This window comes from Rhinolophus ferrumequinum, chromosome 2, assembly GCF_004115265.2.
Source record: "Rhinolophus ferrumequinum isolate MPI-CBG mRhiFer1 chromosome 2, mRhiFer1_v1.p, whole genome shotgun sequence".
NCBI lineage: Eukaryota > Metazoa > Chordata > Mammalia > Chiroptera > Rhinolophidae > Rhinolophus > Rhinolophus ferrumequinum.
The window spans coordinates 8,327,966-8,347,316 of record NC_046285.1 but is presented as its reverse complement, the minus strand read 5'-3'; the positions used below and the strand labels follow the sequence as shown (position 1 = coordinate 8,347,316).

Here is a 19,351-nt window from a genome sequence, read left to right as displayed (position 1 = left end):
GGCCCATGTGGGAATCGAACCAGGGACCTTGGTATTACGAGTACTGTGGCTCTAACCAACTGAACCAACTGGCTGCTCAGCAGTAGATTTTTGTGTAGATGTTTTTGAGTTAAGGAAGCTTCTTTACTCCTAGTTTACTGAGAGTTCTTAATCATGAATGGGTGTTGGATTTTACGAAATGCTTTTTTTATATCTCTTGATATGATCATGTGATTTTTTTCTTCTTTAAGTATTGATTTGATGGCTTACATTAACTGATGTTGGAATGTTGAACCAGCCTTACATAACTGGGATAAATCCCACTTGGTCATGGCATATAATTATCTTTATACATTATTGGATTTGATTTGCTAATATTTTGGGGGATATTTTACATCGATGTTCATTAGTGATATTGGTCTGTAGTTTTCTTGTAATGTCTTCGTCTCATTTTGCTATTAGAGGAAGTCTAGCATTTTAGAATGAGATAAGAACTATTCTCTCTGCTTCTGTCCTCTGAAAAAGATTGTAGAGAATTGGTATGATGTCTTCCTTAAATATTTGGTAGAATTCACCAATGAATCAGTCTGGGCCTGGTGTTTTCTGTTTTAAAAGGTTATTAGTTATTGATTCAATTTCTCTAGTAGATATAAGCCTGTTCAGATTGTCTATTTGTTCTTGTGTGAGTTTTGGCAAATTGTATTTTTCAAGGAATTGATCCATTTTATCTAGGTGATCAAACTTATTGGCATAGAATTGTTTATAGTATTCCTTTATTGTCCTTTTAATATACATAGGATCAGTAGTGATGTCCCATGTTTCATTTCTGATAATAGTAATTCGTCTTCCTTTTTATTTGATGTCACACAAAAGAAATTAAAATTTTAATTAATTAGTTTTCTTTCTCTGAAAATGGGAAACTTAATTTCTTTTAATTAGAAAATTTTTAAAGATTTTTGTTAAAATATAGCTAACATACAAGATAATGTTAGTTTCAGTTGCACACAATAGTTATTCAACATTTATATATCTAAAGAAGTGGTCACCATGGTCACCTGAGCTGGGTACTCCAGGCCATGATGAGTCCAGAAACCATTTAACATTATACCATGCTATCACAATATTATTGACTATATTCTCTATAGTCATTACAATCCCATGACTTACTTGTTTTATATTGACAATTTAGACTTCTTATTCCCCTTCCCCTTTCCCCCCTTTTTAAATTTCAATGACAGTTGACATTCAGTATTATTTTATATTAATGGCATAGTGGTTAGACATTTATAAAACTTAAGAAGTGATCCCCCTGACTAGTCTAGTATCCACCTGTCAGTATACACTCATAGTTATTACCATATTTTTTACTATATTCCCTATGCTTTACTTTATATCCCCATGACTAATTTGTAATGATGAATTTGTACTTCTCAGTCCCTTCCTCCTTTTCAACCACCCTCAACCCTCCTCCCATCTGGCAACCATCAAAATGTTCTCTGGATCTATGAGTGTGTTTCCCTTTTGTTGGTTTGTTTATTTTATTCTTTAGATTCCACATATAAGCAAAATCACATTGCGTCTGTCTTTCTCTGTCAGACCCTCCACTCAGCACAATACCCTTTAGGTTCATCCATGCCGCTGCAGATGGCAAGAACCCATTCCCTTCCCTGGCTAAGGTGTATATATGTACCACATTGAACATATGTACCACATCCTCTTTATCCATTCTTCCATTGCTGAACATCCAGACTGCCTCCACATCTTGGCCATTGTAAACAATGCTGCAATGAATATATGGATGGACATATCCCCTCAAAGTTGCATTTTGGGTTTCTTCAGATAAATACCCCAAATTGGGATTCCTGGGTCCTTCTTTGTCTCTTGTTACAGCTTTTGTTTTAATGTCTATTTTTTTGTGGTATAAGTATTGCTATCCCAGATCTTTTTTTCATTTCCATTTTCATGAAATATCTTTTTCTCATCCCTTTACTTTCAGTCTATGTGTGTCTTTATCTGTAGTGAGTCTCTTATAAGCAGCATATGTAAGGGTCATGTTTTCTCATCCATTTAGCCCCCCCCATCTTTTGATTGGAGCATTTAATCTATTTACATGCAAAGTAATTGTTGATAGATATGTAGTTATTGCCATTTTATTATTCATATTTTTTATCTTTCTTTTCTCCATCTTAAAGAAGTCCCTCTAAGATTCCTTGTAATTCTGGTTGGTGTTGATGAACTTTTTTAGTCTTTTCTTGTCTGGGAAGCTCTTCATCTGTCCTTCAATTCTAAATGATAGCTTTGCTGGGTAGAGTAAACTAGGTCCTAGTTTTTCATCATTTTGAATATTTCATGCCAATCCCTTCTGGCCTGCAAAGTTTCTGTTGAGAAATCAGCTGACAATCTTATGTGAGCTTCCTTATGGGTAACTAACTGCTTTTCTTTTACTGCCTTTAAGATTCTCTCATTGTCCTGAACCTTTGACATTTTAATTATAATGTGCCTTGGTGTGGGCCTGAGTTCATCTTGTTTGGGACTCTACACTTCCCGAGCTTGTATGTCTGTTTCCTTCGTTAGGTTAGGAAAGTTTTTTCTCATTATTTTTTCAAATAGGTTTTAATTCCTTGCTTTCCTCTTCTCTTTCTGGTACCCCTATGATGCAAATGTTGTTACGCTTAATGTCCCAAAGGCCCCTTAAACTATCCTCATTCTTTTGGATTCTTTTTACTTTTTGCTGTTCTGATTGGATGTTTTCTGCTACCTTATCTTCTAAATTATTGATTTGATCCTTGCTTCATCCAATCTACTGTTGATACCCTCTCATGTGTACTTCATTTCAGTATTGTATTCTTTATTTCTGACTGGTTCTTTTTTATGTTTTCTATCTCCATTTTTATGTTTCCTAGCTCTTTGTTTTCCCTGAGATCACTGAACACCCTTATAACCAGTGTTTTGAACTCTGCATCTGGTGGATTGCTTGTTTCCATTTCCTTTAGTTCTTTTCTGGAGCTTTGTTCTATTCTTTTATTTGGGACATGTTTCTTTGTCTCCCCATTTTGGCTGCCTACCTGTGTTTGTTACTATGTATTAGTTAGAGCTTCTGTATCTCCCTGTCTTAGTAGAGTGCCCTTATGTTGCAGGTGTGCTGTGGGGTTCAGTGTGCAGTCTTCAAGGTCACCTGAGCTGGGTACTCCAGGCATGTCCTTTGTGTGGGCTGTTTGTGCCCTCGTGTTGTAGTTGAGCCTTGGTTGCTGTTGACACATCAATGGGATGGATTGACCCTCAGGCTGATAGGTTGTGAGGACTGGCTGTGACTACAGTGGAGGAACTGTTATGCAAGGGCTGACCTTATAGAGCCAGATTTGCTTTAACAGGGTTCTGGTGCTTGCCAAGGCTGCCCTTTGGATGTGACACCCCCAGAGGCAGCCAGTGATGCTTTGGATGGGTCTGAATCTGGCCACTCAGCATGCCAGCCCTGGCACCTCCTGGGAGGGGCCCCACCACAGGCCAAGTTCAGCTGCGGACTGTGTCCTGCCCAGAGCCACCTGGAATGAGCCATAAAGCAATCCACAGATGGTTGACACCTGTGCTGTGCTTGGAGATGCCTCAAGAGGCCAAGCTATGAACTGAGGCCAGCTGTTGCTTGTGCCAAGCTTAAAGCTGCTCAGTCAGAGATATGGGACATGCTGAAGTCAGATGCTTCTTGTTTGGAATTTTTGAACCTTTGGGAATTTTTAGAAAAGTCCACAGCATGAGCCAAGGTATGCTGTTTATACAGAAAAGTCACTGGAAGCAGCTTGGGTGGGCCCAAAAGTTCGGTGGGGTGTGGTCTCAGGAAATCATGGTGAATAATGTTATCAGGTTGATGGAAACTCAGATATGGCAGTTGCCTGCCTCTGTGTGCCAGGAGAGCGGAGAGCTCAACAAAGAAACAATGGTTTGTGCCAGCTCCTCCATCCAGGAAAAAGCTGCCTGTCTAGCCCTTGCGTTGAAGCCAGACAATTCAGTTCCTCCTTATTTGTCCCCAGTGCCTTGGGAGCTGCTACCCCAGTGTTGGAGCTCAGAGTGAGTGGGTCCATCAGCAAGTAAGTCTGTGAATGGGCCCTTTACGAGGAGGGCCTGGGATTTCAGTCACCTTTCACTCAGTCACAATCTCTGCTGGTTTTCACAGCCAGAAGTTACAGGGACTTCTCTCCCCAACACTGAGACCCTGGGCTGGGGAGCCTGGTGTGAAGCTGGAGCTGGGACCCCTTGTTCTTCTAGGTAGGGGAGACTTGGTAGCTGGGATATCCCTCCCAATTTTTAATGGACATACATGGGTGTGGGAACAGCCTGTCTGTCTCTGCCCCTCCTACTAGTCTTGAGGTGGTATCTTCTGTATGTCTTTAGCTGTAGGACTTTGGTTCAGCTAGACTTTAGGCAATTCTCAATGACGGTTGTTCTATAGTTTAGTTGTAATTTTGATATGGTTGTGAGAGGAGGTAAACCCAGCGTTTACTTACTCCACCATCTTGACCGAATCGTCTTCTCTTTTTTCCTTTTATTCTGTCTAGAAGCTTATTTCTTTTGACCTTTTCAAAGAATCACCTTTTAGTTTCATTTATTTTTTTCTATCGATTTTCTGTTTTCACTGTTATTGATTTTTTTCTCTAATTCTTTTCTCATTTAAATAAACAAGTGTGTGTGTGTGTGTGTGTGTGTATTCATATCCTTGCTTTTTTCCCACTTAGCAATAAAATCTGTAATTCCTTCCACAGTAATATATGGAGATATACTCCATTTCTTTTTACAATAGCTATTACTCCACTGTGTAGACATACTACAGTTTACACAACCAGTCCACTATTTGACATATGTTTGGGTTGTTTCCGGTCTTTGCTCTTACAAATACAATACAATGGGGAGCCTTGGTCATATGTCTCTTTGTATTTTTGCCCGCATACCTTTGGCATAGATTCCCAGAAGTGGTATTGCTGGGACAAAAGGTAAATATACATATAACTCTTCTAGATACTGCCAAATTCCCTTCCATAAAATTGTGTTGTATTGTTTTCCCAACAGGATATGAGATTATCTGTATTCCCACAGCTTTACTACAGAGTGTATTATCAAATTTGGGGATTTTAATGTAATCAATAATGTTGTGGAGATTTTGTGGGGTGTCCGATGGACACGTGTCCCATTTGGGAGATCACCTCGGGGATGATGTGGATGCCTGATCACTGCGCTGTGCACCTGAAGCTGAATGATAATGAATGCCAACTATGATTTTATATATATATATATGTATATATATATATATATATATATATATATATATATATGTATGTATGTATATACTTACAAGAAGCGAAGTACAGCATTAGGAATAGAGACAGTGGAAATGTAATGGCTCTGTGCGATGCCAGGGGGATGGTGGATCGGGGGAGGGGGGTTCACACAGTGTGAGGGATATACATGATAAACGTCTAAGTATTACTTTGTCTTGTGCACCTGAAACTAATAAAAAAAAAAAATTGGGGGATTTTTACCAATCTAATGGGACATAAATAGTATGTCTGTAATTTTTATTTGTTTCTCTTATTATGAGTAGTTGAGTAGTTTTCAAAGGGTTAAGAACCATTTTAAATTATTTTATGTTACTGTTCATATCTCTAGCTTATTTTTCTATATTTTTTCACTTAGTTAAAAGCTATTAATATGTTAGGAATAGAAACCCTTTGTCTGAGATATGAGTTGTAAATATTTTTTTCTTGTTGCCATTTGCCTTTTTACTTTGTGTACAGATGTTGTTATCTGCCATGTAAAAATTTTTTTGTCATCTTATTTTGTTCATAGATTTTGAGTCATAGTTTAAAAAGTTTGCCCATCTCCCAGGTTATTAAGGAATTCACCCATGCCATCTTCAAGTACTTGTATGGTTTTATTTTTCACATTTAAATAGTTGTTCCATTTAGAATTTATCCTAGCATACAGTTGAGGAATGCATCAAATTTCTCTTTTTCTATATGGCTATCCTGTTATCTCAACACTATTTATTAAAAAGTCTAATTTATCCCCATTGATTTAAATGTTTCCTTTATGAGACTCTAAAATTTTCATACAAAAGTAAGTCTACTTCTTGATTTTCTATTCTAATTCATTCTTTTCTATTTATTCATGCATCGATACTATGTATGATAGAGCCTTTATAATATGTTTTAATGATTTGTAGGTAAACCTCATTGCACTTCTTTTTCATCATTTTAATGGCTATTTTTGCTACTTATTCTTTCTAATGAATCTTATAAAAACCTACCTGGCTCCAGGAAAAAAGAAAAGAAAAGCCTGACAGTGTTTTATTGGGATTGTCTCTAATACACAGATTAAATGAAAAAGAATGGACATCATTATAAAGTTGAATCATCCTACACAAAAACGTACATCTTTCCATTTGTTCAAAACTAATTTTGTGTTTTTTGAGAGTATTTTATAGTTTCCCTTACATAGGTTTTGGATATTTTTTTGTTAAGCTTATACCTAGATATTTTTATTTGCCTATTGTAATGCCATCATTTAAAATTTTTAAATATGTTACTGGAAAAACAAAATGGTTTTATGCTACTGGATCCCATTTTTTGATCTTGTGCTCACCTTGGAAAGGAATAAAAGGAGACTAATGTTCACTTTCACCCATGTTACTTCATTTAGCCTTCACAGCTTCTCAAGAGGCTAAGTATTGTTATTCCCATTTTTTTGCAGAGAAGGAACTGATATTCAGTGAGTTGAGATTTAAAATGTAAGTTTTATCCTCTACATATTTCATCATCTTCATTTTGCAAATGCAGGAGTCACAACACAGGAAGCATTAAAAGTCCTCATCCTGGCCTTTTCACTTACTAGCCATGTGGCTTCAGATTGGATAGAATATTCAGAACAATGTAAAATAGTGCCTTATTTAGTGTTTAATCTTAATGAGAACATCCGTATTATTTTACCACTAAGTATAACACTGGCTCTCAGTTGTTACGTTTTTTTTCTATTTATGGTTTAGTGAAAATGTCTTTCTATTTAAAATCACTTGAGCTGCTCAGAAAACATCCTGGGCTAGGCACAGAATTCATTGGTAAATAAGACAGGTCAGTTTTTTGTTTTAATAAGGTTTAGATTCTAGTGTGTGGTACAGCAAGGAGAAGAGGAGGAGGTGTGAGGGGGAGCGGAGGAGAGCAGATAAGCAAAAACACATAAAAATGGAAACAGATAACTTCAGAAAGTGACAAGTGGTTTTTTGTTTGTTTGTTTGGTTTTGTTTTTTAAATAGGGTAAGGTGATAGTGAACAGAAATCCTAGTTTAGATAAGGTAGAGGCAATTTGAGATGACATCTAAATTTCAAGGAGGCAGCCTTGCAGAGATCTGGGGGGAAAGCAAAGGCAACAAGTAGTGCCAGAATGTTAAATTTTATAAAAATTTATTTTAAATTTTCTTGAAATTATTAATAAAATAACAAAAGATATATAAAACATATTTCTTTTCTCCTTTGACCTACAAGTGTGATCAACTGCATGAAGGATTTCCTAATGTTGAACCATCCTTGCACTTCTGGGAAAAAAGCTTTACTTGAGCATGGTGTTTTTCAATATATTTCTGTGTTGAATTTGATAATGTTTTAGTTAGAATTTCTCATCTAATCTATAAGTGATACTAGTGTAATTTTGTGTGCCTTTTCAAATATTGTATCATGATTATACTATCTTCATTAAATAAATTGGGAGGATTCCTATGTTTTTAATACTTTGGAACAGTTTAAATAGATATGAACCCATCAGCTACTTAGAAGTTTGAAAGAACTTGCCTGTAAAGTTATTTCGACTTTGTGACTTTGAAGAAGTGGTTATTTATGTTTTAATCACTGTTTATATTTCACCTATGGATATTGGTCTCGTCTGGTGCCTCCTTCTAAGTCAACTGGTCACATGTACTGTACATAATGCTCTTAACTTTTTCTCCCCCATACATGTAGTTATATTTCTTTTTCATTTTTAATGTGGAATATTTGGGTTCTATCTCAATTTTTTAAATTAGACTTACCAGTTTTGTGTATTTTATTGATTTTTCAAAAAATATATTTTTCAGTTTAGCTATTTTAATTTGTGTTCTAATTTGTTATTTTCTGTTTTTGTCTTTATTAATTTCTTCCTTCTTTTTAATTTTATTTTTCTAAAATATTTAGATATTTACAACATTTATTTTTATTTAGTTTTGCTTAAAATAAAAAGCATTTCAGACTCAGTTTATATGTTTAGTTATGTTACATGCAGGACGCATAGTGTCTTCATGGACATTAGTTACCAAATACTTAGTAAATCATCTTTGTTTCTTCTTTGTTCTAAGAGTTTTTAGATTAAATATGATCTTTTCAGTTTTTAACTTCTGTGCTTTTATTATTAATTTTTAGTTTTGTTGATCAGAAAATGTCACATGTTAACCTTTCACCGAAGTTTTCTCTGTGGATTAGTATATAAGTGATTGTAGCTGTCCCCTGTTGGAATCCTTACACATCTGGGAATATCTTTTTGTTTTTCTCTCTCTGTAGTACAAAAATCTTACCAGAACATTTTTAGGTATAAGTCTCTTACTAATTTTGCTTTGTTTTCAGTGAAACTTTTGAATCTGAATACTCTAGTCTTTTTCATTTAGTGGTGAACAGTTACACTGTTGTCTATTATTCTTATGTCTCCCCCTTTTATAACTCCTCTCTGCTATGTGTCTATTTTCTATCTTTGAATCTTCTCCTGATTTACCGGAGCTTTCTTAAGATCATCACCATTATTGATTCAGCTTTTTGCAGAATCTAACCTTCAGGTCTCTGCTTTAATTTGATTTTTTAAATTTGATAATCATGCTTTTGATCTGAAAAAATAACCCAACAAAGAAGATGTGCAATAATCTGTAAAATTTTATCTTCTCTGAGGGAGTAACTTGTTCTCAGAGGCTCATATGCTTTGATTGCTTAGACTGCAGGTCTTCTGAACTACTGAATCATTTCGTAGACCGGAAAGCATTGTTACTTCCTTATTTTTCACCAGCGATGGGGAAGGGGAGCTAGAGTGTTTGTGGGGATGGCTGGAGGCTGTTTGACTTCCTGTTTCAATTCACTTGCAGGCTATTTCTTTCCTTAAGGTGATTCCTTGCTCTGTTTCCATCTGCTCTGCTTTATAGAAATTCCATGTTTTCAGAAGTGTGAATGTCACTTGCCCTGATTTCTAGCACAGGTGTATATCCCCCCCATTTTAACAATTGTTTTTGGTGTGTTCAATTAATATTGGCAGAGCTAGCAGGAAGGTATGGAGAGGAGAGTCAGAACTTTTAGATGCAGTGAGAGGCTTAGAGTATCATGTTGAACCAAAAATCCACTACACAGATATAATGAAAAGTATGGTGGTCAGCTGGAGTATACTGTGAGCCCCAATTTAAGAAGAGAAATGGAAACTTCTGTTTTATCTTTCCTTTAGTGTGTTTGTGCACAAATAGTATTGTGTGCAAGGAAGTCGTTCCGCTTTACTTCTCCTGCTTCACCTCGTTGTTCTTGTTTTGATTTGCAGAAAGATGTAGACAAAGAGTTCTATTTGTTCCCCACAGTGTTTGATGAGAATGAGAGTTTACTCCTGGATGATAATATTAAAATGTTTACAACTGCACCTGATCGGGTAGATAAGGAAGATGAAGACTTTCAGGAATCTAATAAAATGCACTGTGAGTACTGCATCATCTGCCACTTTACCAAGTTAGTTCAGTAGTGCACATGGAATGCTTTGAATTATTTCAAAATTCCAGTAGCTTTGCTCATTGATCAAATTTTAATAAATGGTTAAATACAATAGTGCTTTGAGGGTAATATCACTGATAATTTCAGGTTATCAGCCAATGACTCCTCATTTCACTTAATCCAGGGTGTGGGAACAGAGTCCCAGAGAGCAGTTTCCAGGCTCTCGACCTCACATGGAAAGGTGCCGGCTCGGTTAGTAGATGGCCATCAGCTGTGATCAGATGGCCATCAGCTGTAACCAGTGAGCCATTAGCCACTAATATAACTGTCATGGCTGTGCTAGGGGGTTGGTTGGTTGGCAGAGAAGCGGATGGAGGATTGCGGCTAACAAGTGGGGTTGGCAAGCGGATTGTGGATTGTGAATTGTGTTGATCCTGCTTCCTGTGTCTCCCCTCGGCCGCCAGCGAGATTGGGGTGCAGGAAGACCCCTTGTTGGGGTACTGGCAGATGTTTGCTTTTGTGTCTCGACCAGCCGTCATCGAGAATATAGTGGTATGAACCCCCTATCCATGGCTCTGTTGGTGTTCCTTTTTGGCCTCACCATATCCTGCTTTCTTGTGCGGGGAGCAGGAGCTCAGTTCCTGCGTGACACAGGGTGAAACATACAAAATATGTCAATTAAATGCAAGGTCCTTAAAATGTGGTCCCTGGCTCAGCAGCCTCAGCATCACCTAGGGCTTATTAGACATGCAAATTCTGGGGCCCCAGCCCTGACCTATTGAATCAGAAACTTTGGGTGTGGGGCCAGCAATCTATGTTTAACAAACCCTCCAGGTGATTCTGGAGTTTAGAGAACTATTAGTTTGAGAACTACTGGATTAGATACTTTTTTCATCTGTAGTTTAATAATGACAGGCTCATTTTGTTATTTAATCTGAAGAAAGATGTGGACTCTGATCTCAGTGGACTTAAGATTCTCACCCTTGACTACACAGTAGACTCACCTGGGAGCTTTTAAAAACTATTAAAACTATTTTTTAAATGCCCAGGACAATCTCCAGAGATTTTTATTTAATTGAAACCTAGCCTCAGATTTATTTTTAGCTCCCAGTGTAATTCTAAAGTACAGTTAGGGTTCAGAGACAGTGAGCTAATTGTTCAAAACAGCCAGAGCACTAACGGACCTCATGTCATAATCACTGTAGCAAGAACAAAAACATGAACTTGTGTTACAGACCTTTTTTTGTTTTTAAGTTGGATCGATACTAGTCACATTACCCACAATGTTTAAAATATTCCTTTTTATTTCTCATTTTAAAAATTTTGGAGGAGTCAAAGATATATTACCTATTGGAAATAAGAAAAGTTCCTGCCAATACTTTGCCTTGTTATTCATGATGAATCAGAGAATTTTCCATTTGGAACCACAAATCTATTCCCAGTCTATGGTGCCCAGGAAAAGCTGTTATTACTCACACATTTGGGTATTCACAAACATGACCTGTGAGAGAACTGAGAAGTGGGTAGCTGGGAAGGACAGAGATATTCCCCTGGGCACAGAACTTCCAAAACCCTGCCTCAGCTCTGCTGGTTTTGGCTCTGGAATGGCTGGGGACAGCAATGAGTTGCAGAGCCAATCCTGACACATAAAGGGGTAGACAGGCCTGGATGGGTCTTTTAAAATTAAATAAACAAAGTTGGCTCTGGAGAGTGTGGGAGGTTGTCAGGTAGTAGGGATAAGGTAAACTACTTTCAAAATGTTGTTTCCCACCTTTCTACAGCCATGAATGGATTTATGTACGGGAATCAGCCTGGTCTCAACATGTGCCAAGGAGATTTGGTCGTGTGGTACTTATTCAGTGTTGGAAATGAGGCCGATGTACACGGGATTTATTTTTCAGGAAATACATATATGTCAAGAGGAGAAAGGAGAGACACAGCAAACCTCTTTCCTCAAACAAGTCTTACTCTCTCCATGCAGCCTGACACTGAAGGTATATTTCTTTAAAGTCAAGAAAAGTCTCTATTGGGTCAATTCCTGAGGTTTTGGTTTAAAATCTTGTGTTGGATGATAAGCTCATCCCTTCCCCAAGCCTCTCAAGTACGCTTCTTTCCCTTGGGAGAGCAAGTCAGGGCCACTACATGACAGATAGGTCATTTTCTGTTTGTTGGTGGGAGGGAAGAGAGTGACAAAAGAGTGGACTGATTCCTCCCATTTCCACAAAGCAGAATCCTCAAGACAGTCTCCTTTTATATTATGGCCCTTTTAGAGAGCTGGCAAACCAGACTAGAAAGGGGATGGCTCCCACAAAGGCTCTGCATCTAAACTTCTCATCACGTCTCTGTAGCCTAGATGTAGTTAGTGTTGGCTTGTCAGGTATTTACAACTCGATGTCCTATACTAGAACTATAGCCATGCAAATTCAGAGAAACCTACAGGCCTGGCTCTGAAAGACAAACTAAAACAAAAAAAGAAAGAATTTTAACCAAAATGTGAAGATATGCTGACTTACTTCAGGCTTTATTTGGTTCATTATGTGCCACTAAAACGTAAGACAGTTCCAGTGTCACCTAGTCCTTCATTCATTAGACAACTGTAAATACAACAGTAAACAAAAGAGTAATCAAGTGTCTGCTCTCATGGAGATGAAATTCTAATGCAGGAGAACAGACAACAAGCAAGTATCAAATGATTGTAAGTACTACGAAGAAAAATTGGGCAGAAGAAGGGGCTGGTGACTTATGGGGGGAGTTGAGTAAAGATTCTCTAAGGAGGTGACAATTAAGGAGAGGCTTGAATGAGTGCAAGAGCCTGTGGATGTTTTGGACAGAAGTGTTCCAAGCGGAGGAAACAGCACATGTATGCAGAGGCCCTGAGGCAGACACACCCTGGACCCGTCCTAAGAATAGCAAAGAGGCCTCTGTGGCTTGAGCAGAGTAAGGCTAGGCGGAAAAAGCCCGATCATCTAACCCAGGCCACCGTAAGGACTTGGGTGTCGATTCTGATTGAGGCGAGGAGCCACAGCAGGCAGTGAGCAAAGGAGTGACATGCTTTCTTATTTACCTTTCCAGGGACTTTTGATGTTGAGTGCCTCACAACTGATCACTACACAGGAGGCATGAAGCAAAAATATACTGTGAACAAATGCAGGCAGCTGCCCGAGAATCCAACCTTATACCTGGGAGAGAGGACCTACTACATCGCAGCAGTGGAGGTGGAATGGGATTATTCCCCAAGTAGGAAGTGGGAAAAGGAGCTGCATCATTTACAAGAGCTTAAGTAATTCTCTAGACTCTGATTTCACTCTTTTTTTTTTTTTTTTTTAGTTTCTCTTTCAGAGAAGTAAGATTTATGCTAATTGTAGTAAAACAAACAGTTGCATCAAACAATAAGCACAAAACACTACCTAGAAATCCTTCCTCCTGAATTTCTGCTTCTCTCAATTTTCTCACAGGAAAATTTCCATTTGTCTCATTTGATTCTTCGTAATATTCATCTTACTTTCACTTCTATTGGACTGTCTTCTCACATTCATGTGATCTTACTTTGTCACTGATTTTCAAACTTAAATCAAAATTAATGCCTAAATTCAGAGCTAAAATATTATTTTCCTTGCCAACTACAGAGGGTGCCAAAAAATGTATACACATTTTAAGAAAGGAAAAAACTGTATTAAAATTGCAATACAATGAATGACTCTAGAATTCATTTGATTAATGCCATCTTTTGAGCGAACATCATACTACATACTGTAACTCAATTCAACTTCGAAAAGTAATACATAGATAACATCTCTTAAAATGTATACATTTTTTGGCACCTTCGTATGTGCTGTTTATCTTATCTTTCCTCCAAATATTTAATTATTAGTCTTGTTAAGATCCGGAATTGTCCCCCTCAGACAGACAGAGAACCCGCACAATAATGCAAGTCACACAGCGAGGTTTATTACCAGCCGGCTGGGGTCCCCGTCTCTGCCCGACGCAGCGGGTTTTTAACAAGGACCCCAAACACTTAAAGCCAAGGGGTTATATAGCATTTTCAAGGCCTTCCATAGCTTCTGAGAGTACAAGATAAACTTACAGGACTTACATAGTTTCAAAGAGTATAAGATTTACTACAGGACAAGGAGACCAGGAGTATAAGATAAGCTACAGGACTTGCATAGCTTCAAAGAGTATAAGATTTACTGCAGGACAAGGAGACCAGGAGTATAAGATAAGCTACAGGACTTCTAGTCGCCATGCTGCAACTGCCCACATCCTGGAATTTTATAATTATGTTGTTTCAGGCTAGGGGCTGTTAACCCTGACCTGAAGATAGCAGTTCTCATGCTAACAGTCTCTTACATGCTAACAGTCTCTTACAGTCTACTAATCAGTTATTTCCAATTCTTAAAATTATTATGTATGGGAAGAATATATTAAATTCTTAAGGGCAGTATAGCAGATATGGTCTCTGCCTTCAAAACTACCAATAGCCAGTGCATTATGAAAATGTAAAAAGAAGTTCAGTGTGAATAAATGTAAGTTAAGGACAGTGATTGGAGCTTCAACCTTTTGTACTTTTCCAAGCACTTTCCCTGACATGTCATCTCACACGTCCTGCACTGACCCTCTGAGGATGTGATTAGAGAGATTGGGGTGGACATGTGTTTCAATCTGGGGTGCACAGCATGACTGGCAACTTGTAGCTAAGCAATGGTTAGCTGGCTAGTTTGACTGTGATGGTGAGTATGGTTTGCGGTGTAAAGGAGTAAGAGGTTATTTCAGTGATTGGGGTAAAATAGTCAAAAGGCTCCAGCAGCGTTAGGAGTCAATACAAACTCTAGGTAAAGGGAACATTTAGAAAAACATGGCCATTTCAGTTCCTATAGATCAGAAACATCGCAGTAACCAAAGAACACTTTATTGGTAAAATCTGGACCCACAAAATTTTAGTGCCTATACAAAAAACCTTAGCGATGATCTCATAGAATACCTTATTTTAGGGGTGAAGAAACAGAGGCTCCAATAGGCAATGACTAGCTGAGGGTCATTTCAGCTGGTGGCAGAGTCAGGGCCAGGACTCAAATGGCCCCACGTCTAGCTAGGTACACTTTCTACCACACCGGTCTATTTTCAAAGTCATTCTTTCTTGCTGGGGAGAGTGATATTAAAAACTAGCATAATTACTTAAATAAAAACTGTATGCTTGCTCAATATTTAAAATTTAAAACTCACCTTCTACTTTCATTAAGACAAGTACTAACCTTAGTTGTGTGTATTTTTTTTTAAGTGTTTCCAATGCATTTTTAGATAAGGAAGAATTTTACATAGGCTCAAAGTACAAGAAAGCTGTGTATCGGCAATATACTGATAACACGTTCCGAGTTCCAGTGGTGAGAAAAGCCGAAGAGAAACATCTGGGAGTTCTAGGTACTCTAGCAGCTCCATTTCATATGGTGTGTGTCAGGGACGTGCTTCCATGTGCAGTGAAGGTCCACGCTTATGGGCTTAATTTTCTTGGTTCATTTATCAAAGATATTCCAATAAAAATAAAGAATAGGAGAGTTCTAGTTGCCAGATGGGACGCTGCTCGGTTCATGAATCATTTAATAAAGCACATTAGATCTTCAAAAAATAAAAATAATAGTTATTCAACAAAATGAGAAGTCTATAGCTACTAAAGAATATAGCATAATAAAATATTACTTATTTCTGTCAGAAATACTCATAAAATTGTATATATTTGGTATTTGTCAAACTGATGCCTTTAGTTTTGGTGAAATTGCTAATGAAATTCTTAACCAAATTCTCCCCATTATCCCACCCTTCCAAGTAAAAAATAGCACAGCTATTTACCTTTTAAATTAAGATGTAAATGATTAACTCCAAGAAGAAATGTACATATAGACAAGGAAATAAGAAAAGGTAAACGTGTCACCTTGCAAAAAGCAGGGGAAAAGTTGTCTTCAGTTTTTCAGTAATCATTTGTAGACAGAATGTCTAAGATCTCAAACAACACTGGTCTTGAGAATTTTCTTAAAAATCATCCAGTGCAGGGGACACTCCCAGCCCCACTGTGTTCCCACACTAACAGAGTCCCCTGGGGCTTGGTTATCCTCAGCCCAAGGAGGGAGGTACCCAGCGCAGAGGCATCTTGCAGGGTCACAGTAATTCTCCCAGACGAGAGACATAAGATCGGTTGGAGGGGAACAATGGGAGGGCTAGCCCCACCCACCCTGTCCAATGCAGGACTGCCAGCAATTCATGTTGGGGGTGGGGAGCGGAAGTCCAAATGCTGAGAAATGAGGGCAGGTGCTGCCTCAGGACTCCTGGCCAGGAATGGGTCACAGCTGACTCGCCAGGATTGGGCCATTACACTGCAGGGGACTTTCAGGCCGAAACCTCCATAGCACTCTAGATAAGAGATGCACTACCATCTGTAGAGAGAGCCATTACTCATGTTTTTATCCTGAATCCTCTGGAAACAGGTCTAAATCCAAGAGTACTACTATAGCATGAAGCCATGGGGTGGGGAGGACCCTTCAGACTCTCGGCTACAAGGCTGAGTTACCTAATCTTTGCTTTGAGTACTGAGTTCGAACTTCCAATCTGACAGGTGCATCAGCCACTCTTGCTTTTTACTGTTGCCAGGTCCACAACTTCATGCAGATGTTGGAGACAAAGTTAATATTATCTTTAAAAACATGGCCACAAGGCCCTACTCAATACATGCCCATGGGGTGAAAACAGAGAGTTCTACAGTTACTCCAACTTTACCAGGTACTGGGGGGGAGAGGGTGGGGAGATGTGGGGGGCGGAACAGGGGCCTGCAATAGGCATTACTCCTTTTCCACAAACAACTGTTATCTGAGAGGTATTCCTTCCAAACGAGTGTCCTGAGGAAGTGAAGAAGGAGCTGGTTAGGAGGGGACCCAGGGAGGTGTGTCTGCATGTGTGTATGACTACAGCACATAGCCAAAAATCCACAGGAGGACTGTAAGGAAAACCCCCAATGGGGCTGCACATCTACAAATACTCAGGTTTGTCAGCAGGGATGCTGTCTCCCCAGATAGCATTTACTGCACAGCACGTGGCCCCATGTTTCCACGCCGGTCTCCAAAGGCAGGACCCCAAGGGTGGAGGCTGCCCCTTAACATTTTAAATCCTCACTATCTAGTCCAATATCTGGAATGTACTGGGAACTCAATAAATATTTAACACAGAGTAAAAGCTGAAATAGATTAAATACAAGGTTGTACCTTCTTTAATAAAAATTGTATTTTTCATCTATTAGTTGTAAAGTTGGCTTCTAGGAAAGGAGCATTTCTCAGAAATTTAGTAGTTCCCAAATATATCAAGTGGGAAAAAAGAAGTTACTCTTTAAAATAGCTCTTGTCAATTTAGGGGAATAGAAATGAAAAGCCCTGCCTTCAGGACCCGCATATTCTCCAAAAGGACGCACATATATATATGGTCTCCTTATAACTTACATATGTAAGTTATAACATATATATGTTATAAAAAGTGCTATAAAAATGAAGGTAGATGAGAGACAATAGGCAACAATGGTGCTATTTTAGGTAGGGTGGTCAGGAGGGCTTCTTTGAGATGTCACCTGTGAAGACACCTAAATGATGAGAATGAGCCACCAGACATTGTGGAGGAAGAACATTCTAGGTGTGAGATTCGAGCGGACTTGATGTGTGTGTTTGAGAAACAGCAAGGTGGCCAAAGGCCACAGCAGAGCAAAGAGGAGAAAGAATGTGAAGAGAGAGAGGCAGGGAGGGCAGGGGGCCGGTGCCGTAGGAGGGACGGGGCCTCAGAGGCCATGGTTAGGACCTTAGATTTTATTCTAAACTCCCCGTGAGGGTCGCAGCTGGAGAGTGATACTCCACTGAATCTTTTTAAAGGACTGTGGTGGCTGGTGTGTGGATAAGTGCCTGTGGGCACGAGGGAAGAGTCAAGGCTCGCTTAGGGGATTACTGCAACAACCTGGGGAAAATAATAGTGAGACTGGGACCGGGGTAGAAGCAGCTGAAGTAGTGACTTGTCACATTCTGGGTCTATTTTAAAGGCGGTGCTAAAAGGACCTGCAGAAAGATTGGTCATTAGGGAATTAGGGAAGGAGGAGGAGTGAAGACTGGGCCAAGGTTTGGGGTCTTGAGCCCTGTAGTGACAGAGCAGGTTGGCGTGGGGAATGGAGGCCAGAAGGAAATGTCATTTTTCAGCTTATGAAAATAAGAGTATAGATGAGGAGACAATATGTTCAGTTGGTAAATCTGTGCATAATTCTCAGTAAAGTTCTGCTTAGAAAAGGGTGAAGACATAGGGGTGGGTGAGATGGAATCTTGAGGGAAAAGAAAAGTCCACCACATTCCTCGAGACTCTGTTCTGCCTGATACTCTAATAGAGGTCTGTCAGACTCAGCTAATGAAAGTCTGACAGCATGGATATGTAATGAGATCTACCTAAATGGAGTGGGCAGCAAGTGGCCATGGCTGACAGACAAGCCCTGAGGTGACTGGAAGCAGAGATCAGGCTGGGGAGGAACCCAGGCAAATGGCAGAGAGTAAAGGCCTTTGCCAGACAGGGGGGTGGAACAACTAGCCATCTTCGAAGTGTCAAGGTCAGGGTGTGGGCCGGTATGTGACAGAGTCGTGGTGACAGAAGGAGACAGCCTGGAGAGGGGGTTATTGTGACAGGTCAGGGGCCCAGGAGGTCGAGGTCTAATGGCTCTCCGCCAGGAATCATAAAATCACTGAGGACAATGGTGAAAAAGGAGAATTAAGAGTCCACAGTGAAGCTGAGAGAATTACACATAGTGCAGATACACAGACACAGGGAAGGCCCTAACACTGGGAGTAAATCACTTGACAGTTGAAAAGAAAAAAAGTATATTAGAGAAATATACTTCAAGCTAAGAAAAGACCTGTTGCAAAGTTTCTTTAAATTGTGATGTTGGAATTACCACCTCCTGGCTTTTGTGGTATTGCATCTCTCATGGCTAGTTAACTCATAACTGATAAAGAAGATATAAAAGTGTCTTACTATTTGTCTTAAAACGAAATTCCTGAAAACAGTTTTGAGTACCACTGCTTTTTGAAACTAATTACTGTGACATTTCCAGTTTCTGGGTCATTGGTTATCGAGAGTTAGTGTGTGTGTGTGTGTGTGTGTGTGTGTGTGTGTGTGTGTGTATCAAATATATACCAACTATAATCAGACACATCAACACTTGATTAATTTAGGTGAAACTCGCACTTACAAATGGAAAATTCCAGACAGATCTGGAGGTGGAACAGAGGATTCTGCTTGTATTCCATGGGCTTATTATTCAACTGTGGATCGAGTTAAGGTAAATTTTAAATCATTTGTGTTTTGTAAAAATTCCCAAAATGGACACACAATTGAAGGAAGATGAGGTTATAGTTTTCCTGTGGTTCAATTCTATGGTCAAATCCCAGGAAAGAAAGCTGCTCTGCAATTCACTTTGGTTTCATTTTTTGGGGGGTGGGTTCTTTGTTTTTAAGGATACAATTATAACTGTATTAACTCTATGACTGCTGATTATGGATAGCACAGAATTAAACAATCAATACAGTATTTTATTTCCCTTTTGATCTGAAAATACATTAAACTCA

At 38.9% G+C, this 19,351-nt stretch overlaps 1 protein-coding gene across 3 annotated transcripts in view; it reads left to right on the top strand.

The window, feature by feature from the left end:
* CP (ceruloplasmin) overlaps positions 1-19,351 on the top strand; it is a 61,697-nt gene that overhangs the window by 23,956 nt on the left and 18,390 nt on the right. For all 3 annotated transcript variants that reach the window (XM_033125279.1, XM_033125290.1, XM_033125300.1), the window contains exons 10-15: positions 9,559-9,709; positions 11,504-11,716; positions 12,795-13,002; positions 15,001-15,140; positions 16,362-16,490; positions 18,959-19,065. In XM_033125279.1, coding sequence (XP_032981170.1) covers positions 9,559-9,709; positions 11,504-11,716; positions 12,795-13,002; positions 15,001-15,140; positions 16,362-16,490; positions 18,959-19,065 — 948 coding nt within the window. The remainder of the gene's footprint in view (positions 1-9,558; positions 9,710-11,503; positions 11,717-12,794; positions 13,003-15,000; positions 15,141-16,361; positions 16,491-18,958; positions 19,066-19,351) is intronic.